This window comes from Octopus bimaculoides, chromosome 14 (genome assembly GCF_001194135.2).
Source record: "Octopus bimaculoides isolate UCB-OBI-ISO-001 chromosome 14, ASM119413v2, whole genome shotgun sequence".
In the NCBI taxonomy this organism is placed as follows: domain Eukaryota; kingdom Metazoa; phylum Mollusca; class Cephalopoda; order Octopoda; family Octopodidae; genus Octopus; species Octopus bimaculoides.
In genome coordinates this window covers 2552257-2558789 of record NC_068994.1, presented here as the reverse complement: position 1 = coordinate 2558789, position 6533 = coordinate 2552257, and the positions used below count along the sequence as shown (strand labels likewise).

The 6533-nt window shown below is 35.1% G+C and overlaps 1 protein-coding gene across 2 annotated transcripts; it reads right to left on the bottom strand.

Moving 5' to 3' along the window:
* Positions 1–3090: 3090 nt before the first annotated feature.
* On the bottom strand, positions 3091–6533 carry LOC106867375 (uncharacterized). Of its 2 annotated transcripts, none has more exons than XM_014912232.2 (4): positions 6171–6533; positions 4883–5036; positions 3830–4722; positions 3091–3522 (listed from the first exon to the last, which is right to left on the bottom strand). In XM_014912232.2, the coding sequence occupies exons 1-3, from the start codon at positions 6522–6524 to the stop codon at positions 4604–4606; spliced, it is 627 nt and encodes a 208-aa protein (XP_014767718.1). In that variant the 5' UTR covers positions 6525–6533; the 3' UTR covers positions 3091–3522; positions 3830–4603. The 2 variants fall into 2 exon arrangements, with proteins under 2 accessions (XP_014767718.1, XP_014767719.1); XM_014912233.2 differs by having other exon boundaries at positions 4883–5033.

The following is a 6533-nucleotide window of genomic DNA, read 5'->3' as shown; positions in this document are numbered from 1 at the left end:
AAGGTTGTATGTTATTTCCAGACCAGAAACCTTGCCTAAATGTCTGAACTTCACTAAAGGTCACAAATGGCATGGTGGTGGTGGTGTTATTGTGGCCAACAAATATCACCTTCATAGAAATAACTGCTTGAAGGAAATTGACTAATTAATCTTGCCACACTGAAGACTGGCTCTTAGGGTTTGTTTGTACCTCCAATCCAGTTAATTCTTCAGCAAGCTTTCCCTAATTTCACCTGAAGCTTGCACATGTCAGAGTATGTCAAACTTGTCTTAAGCAATTAGTAAACTGCTTTAGTTTAGAAATAGTTAGCACTAATAATGGAAGATAGACACCACCCCCACAAACATTGTGTATTCTTTCTTATATAAGCAATGGATGGCAGAAGTTGTAGAGCATCAGACAGAATGTACTGTGGAGTTTATCCTTTGTTTTGAGGCTGAATCCTAATGAAGTCAAATTTGTCTTCAATTTTCTAGGATAAACTAAATAAAGTAACAGTAATGGTGGTGAGAGGGGTTGTGGTTGATAGAATCAACTCTACCCCTCTTTTCAGTATATTTCTGGCTTCTTGTATCTACTCAGATACCACATTTACCAAGAATTTTGAAATGAAAATATATCTTTTTAAAAATGGGAAAGATAGTCAACACTGTCTTAAAGAATAGTCATTGCTGCTGTTTTTGATCATAGATCTGCTGAACTAATGCTAAACAAAAATGCCCAGATAATAAAGAGCCAACAAAAGAGCATCTATGTGGTCACTTAACGTGCTTAAGATAACAGCTAAGTCACCTTCAAGTCACACTCTACTGTCTTAAATAACGGAAAGGTGCATAAGATAATGTAGACTTCCACTCTTGTAAAGAAACAGGATGGTCTTGGTTGAAATGCTTTTGAACATAATTTCTGCTCAACCAGGACTAGCCTGGGGTTCAAAACTCATTGGTTGTTATTATTTGATAAGAAATAATGAAATAATAAAGTAAACAATAACATTAATTAGTGTTTAGTGTTAATGAACCTGGCCCTCAATCCATCCAAAAGTAATTATTTTTTAAACAGTGACACCACACATCACCTAGTGATCAATGCCCCAACATCCAATCAATACACACACATCACTCTAAGCACAAACAAACTTTTACACAGTTACTTGACTGGCTAGAAGAAGCAGGCAAATCTCCCTCAAAACACTAATACTCTAATACACTCATTTTGATGATGGCTACTGTTATTATTGATGCTATGGTGTTAATGTTCAGTTCCATATTAATTAATCATCATATCATAATGATTATGTCAAGAAGTAATTTGACTTCTTACCTGACATTTTTAGTGTCTTCTGTCCCAGTTTTGTTTCTCTTGTGATAGGTAAGTCAATGATAGATGTATTTCTGCCATTATGGCACGTCCTGCTGTCAAATAAAAATTAGATTTGAAGTTAAATTCCAATAGTAACAAGATGTTTGAGCAATTCTGTAGCAACATTTTACTCTATGTTAACTGAAACTACGTCAATGCAAAACTCAAAGCATGACTATGCGATTAAGAAGTTCTCTCTTCATAAGCAGATGGTCTTCAAATTCAATCACACTTTTTGATATCTTGAGCAAATGTCTTTTACTATAGTCTCAGGTCAACCAAAGTCTTGTAAGTGAAATCTGATGGAGAGAAATCGTGTGGAAGTCCATCAGAGGGATTGTTATTGTCCTTCAGTTTGCAGACTAAATCCATCATCTAGTCTAAAGGCACCACCTGAACCTGGGGTACTTTTTGCAGAGGTCACTGTTTTGCCTCCTGCCTGAGGGAAACTTTCTCACCTCCTCCCACCAGTCTTGTATACCCTGAAATGTGACCTGTTGAATACAACAACAAAGTAGTGGTGGTCTGATGGGCAACATTGGAAGCTCTGACGACCAGTTTCCTTCTTTACAATTTCTCTTCACCTACTACAATAATTGTATAATTATAATGGAGTGAATGAGGGAACAACAACTTGTTAGAAACAGCAGCTAAATTTACCTCAAATCATAGCACACTACCTTAAGAACAGGAAAACAACATTGAAATATTAAGATCCTAGATACACTATGTTGAAATAAAGATGGAAGGAATACTACTGGACCATGTCTGATTACAGGTTTGGTTCAATCAGGGCTGAGCTGGGGTTAAACTACAAACTACAAAAACAAAAGTATATTGCATAATTTATGTGTATGTGTGTGTGTGTGTGTGTGCAGACACAGCAATTGCAGGATTCCATGTAACAATTCAACATAGACCAATCAGATGAAAAATCTTACAAAATGATCTTTGGTACAATGATCTTACTTCATTACACCAGAGGCAGACATAATAGCACAGCATGCATTCTCCTTGCAACTCTGTTAGAAATTTTCTGTGAATTGTCCTAACGGTATTTTCTATCTTTTAAAATATTATTTTTTGGTCTCAGAATCCCAGATTCTCCCAGCTTCTGTTGTTTGCATTATTTAAGAAACAACAGAGAAATTAAACATGAAACAAGACCAAAACCGAGCAAAGATGTGAGAAATAATCACAAAGTAAAACTAAAAGGCAGTTACTTACCTTCATTGTGTAAAATCCTTTGTTATAAACTGTAACTTGGTCCCAATGTTCTGTTGTTAATGGTTGTCTGTGTCACTGCTGCTATGGTGTGACAATGGCTTCATGTTGATGGAATAGTGTTGGTGGTGAGTCAGTGGGGAACCAGCAGTTCCTCTCAGTCTTCCTTTGTGGATGTGTGATGTCTAATGAGTGTGTGTGTGTGTGTATAAGTATATAACATAGAAGGGTGATGCTTACTCCAGCTTCATTCAAATTAGATGTTGTGTTCCTCATCAGTGAGGAGAACACACAATTTCAGCCATAATAAATCTATATTATACCAACACATCCGATGCTTAGCAAAAATTAATCTCTATAACAAAAATAGAGCCCATGCTGTTACTATATTAATAAATTGCTAACTAAGAGTTAAAAAGCGTGTAAGACAATAAGTGTAACATGTGTCTGATCTAATTCTGCGATGGAATAATAAAGTGAAATAGAAACAAACTCCACAAGTCTTGGTACTTTAAACATTCATATTTTTTTTCTTTTTATTTTCGTAAACCAAATATTGTTGTCCTTTTTATAAATGAAACTTTTCAAAAACTGTCATCATTTGCTAATTGAATCTTTTCTAAAAATGTCCATCAACAGTTTTCTTTGTTTTGTTTTTTTTTTTGTTTTAGATTGTTTAATATAAGAAGGAAATATTTAACATAGAAATACTGATTATAATTATCACATAATCTGTTATAACTGAACAAATACATATAAAAACACAGTAAAAATTTAAGCAAGGAGTTATCAGCATTTTAATATTGAAGATTATCAGATTAGGTTTGCATCAAGTGTTGAAAGAAACTGTCTTTCTGGGATGGGGTTTGTGTATTTTCTTGATAATGGAGTTTCACATTGTTAAATGGTGGAGTGGTAGTTTGAACTGGAACCTCCTGAAATATAAACAATACTCAAGCATTTAAAATTAGTTTAATATATTTTAAAACAGAGAAACTTCAACATGAAAATAACTCTTCTAGTCTACACAATGTTTTCTACATTTCAAGTTCTAGTGGAAATTTCTTTGCCAGATTCTCACATGGTGGGGACAGGGGTAGATGGAAACTTTTGTACAATAAGGTAAAGGTGGTGAAAGACAGGTGATATGTATGTGTTGATGATTAGAAAAATTGACCAGAACTAACCAAGGACACAAACAACAACAGCAATAGGAAAATAAAACTAAATGTTGGTACTTACAGCATGTAAAATCCTTTGTTATAAATGTGTGACTTGGTCCCAATGTTCTGTTAATGGTTGTCTGTGTCACTGCTGCTATGGTGTGACAATGGCTTCATGTTGATGGAATAGTGTTGGTGGTGAGTCAGTGGGGAACCAGCAGTTCCTCTCAGTCTTCCTTTGTGGATGTGTGATGTTTAGTGTGTGTGTGTGTGTGTGTGAGAGAGATGGGTGATGCTTATTCCAGTTTCACTCAGACTATTTCCCCTCACACAGAAGAAGAAAGAAAGAATACAGAATATCAGCCCCATTAACAGTCAGCCATGTTAAGTCTATATAACACTGGCACAGATATATATTCAGTGTTTCATATAGATTTTATATTAACAAAATATCACTGATATTGGTAAATATGTTACCAAGAAATGATGTTAATATAGAAAAATTCTGATTAAGACATGTTTATTTTAGTATTTATTTCTAAGCAATAATTTCCTAGATGTAATATTTTCATACCATTATTTTAAATATATTCTAAATTAATTCAAGGGATATTTGGGAAATATAAAAAAAATATTAGCTAATATAAAACATTATGCAAAATTCTGTGTGTGTGTGTGTATGTACATATACAGGTTGAAATGTTGCTAACTTCACTCTTAGTGCCTATATATTGTATCATATGTTGGTGTATAATATTGGCAGAGAGAAGTTATATTTATATTAGTTTGTATGAGTGTGTGGGGAGCGTCACGTCTGAAATATAATTGTCAATATTTAGTAAATGACCAGTGGTCAGTTAGTAATGACATCTGGTGTTGAAGGTAACTGTCTCTCTGGAGGTTTCACATATCTGTCTTGGTACTGTTGTCTTTCAGGGTTCACTGGTGTATCCTGTTGGCTACCATAGATCCCTGCAAAAGATTGTTTTAATGTTTGAAACAATCACCATCATCAGAAATACTCTAGGGACATACAGACAGAACTAATTACATCTCAGTCAACAACAATAATTAGTACAATAATTAGTAATGAATTACTGTAATATTAAATGAGAAGGGATTGTTATCTTACCTGACATTGCTGGTATTTCTTCATACTGTCTACTTGACCGCTCACTCCAGCACTGTCCACTACTCTTACGACTGGTCAGTGTGTCAGTGGGATAGTTAGAAGATGGTCTGTTGTCTCCATAAGATGTCACCTCAATGGGTTGACTGTATTTCTGCTGTAAAAGATTAATAAGATGTTATATATCCAAATATTTGTTTACGGTCATTGTTTTGATAACATCATTAACTAAAGAATTTTCTGGAATATCTTTTGTATTTCTAAATTTGTGACCATAAATTTTAAAAAATGCTAACTGTGTTCAAATTGATGATTCTTTGCTAAGTCCATTCTATCTTTCATGCAGATTGTGAAACTATACATGTCAAATTGTTGCCTACAATGCTTTCCTTAGCTCCAAGTAGAGAAGGTTCACTACAGGAATTTGACTTTGCATTGTCAGCCCAGTGTGAAGGCTGCTAGCACCAACAGAGATGCAGATACGAACCATGTCTGTCCTAGAAGGAGGTAGACACTGAAAACATATCCGGAAGACAGTAATTCCCAGTCAGAAAAGAAGCACGAAATGGCAACAGATGATGTCCAAGCAGAAGATATTGGTGACAAGAGTATTCATGGCTAAAGTGATTTCAACTAAATGGGTAAGTTGCCTGCAACAAGACACTCGTTAATATGAAAAAACAAAGACTGCCTCAAATTTGATAGGGCTCATATAGATTGGTCCCCTTCATATAGGCAGTCTTGCAGAGAAAACAGAGGAATAAAGTTGAAATGGTTCATATCCGACAGCAGTATTTATGTCAGATGTCAGCAGTGATGTGAAGAGAAATAATGGCAGTGTCATTCTTCTTGGCGTCATCTAGCTGCATTCCAGGGAGATTTCTCACTTCAAGCTCCAGGCCCTACTTATCATATGGCAATAATTAATTATCAAATATTTACAAGGGTTAAATGATATTCGTTTCTACTATAGACACATGGCTATAATCCCTAATTTAGGATATAGTTAAATGCACTGACCCTAGTTTTTTATTCTTTCCTTATCACTTAGTGAGGAGAGAAAGGAAGTGATCACCTCCACTAATTGCTCTAAAGGAGAAAGAGTTGATGTTAAACTTGGTGACACATTCAGATCTACAACCCGAGTAGGCTATGGCTAGATTTGAACTCAGAATATAAAGAGCTGGTAAAAAATATTTCAAGCCATCCTCAACTATCATTTACTTATTCTCCTAGACCATTGACATGTACTTAATTTTATTTTTGATAGTTTTTTAAAAATAATACTTACCCTTGTAGACTTTTGAAGACTTCTGTTCATTGTTGATGTCTTCCAGTCTTCTGGATAGTAATGGCTCCTCGAATGACCATATCTGTCTGACGTCTCTCCTCGATTACCTGACATCACAGGTACACTGTTGTTACCTTGATAGATCAACTGTCTCATCTCATTGCGACATTGGTATGCCTGTTTCTCTTCTGCTGTTCTTTCAGAGGAGCTATTTCTCACATTGTTACATCTCACAATACACAGTGTTATAGAAACCACAATAGCTATAGATACTATCACAGCTGCTACTACAATGATAATCAACAATGTGGCATCTATTGTGTTATCACTTGGTAGGTGCACAGCTGTGAACATTGGTGACGT

Bases quoted from the DNA above. Each gene is read 5' to 3' on its own strand.
- LOC106867375 (XM_014912232.2), bottom strand. From the start codon at position 6,524: ATGTTCACAGCTGTGCACCTACCAAGTGATAACACAATAGATGCCACA. The intron at 5,037-6,170 runs GTAAGTATTATT...AATCTTTTACAG, and splicing joins GTCTTCAAAAGTCTACAAGG to CAGAAATACAGTCAACCCAT. The intron at 4,723-4,882 runs GTAAGATAACAA...AATCTTTTGCAG, and splicing joins AGAAATACCAGCAATGTCAG to GGATCTATGGTAGCCAACAG.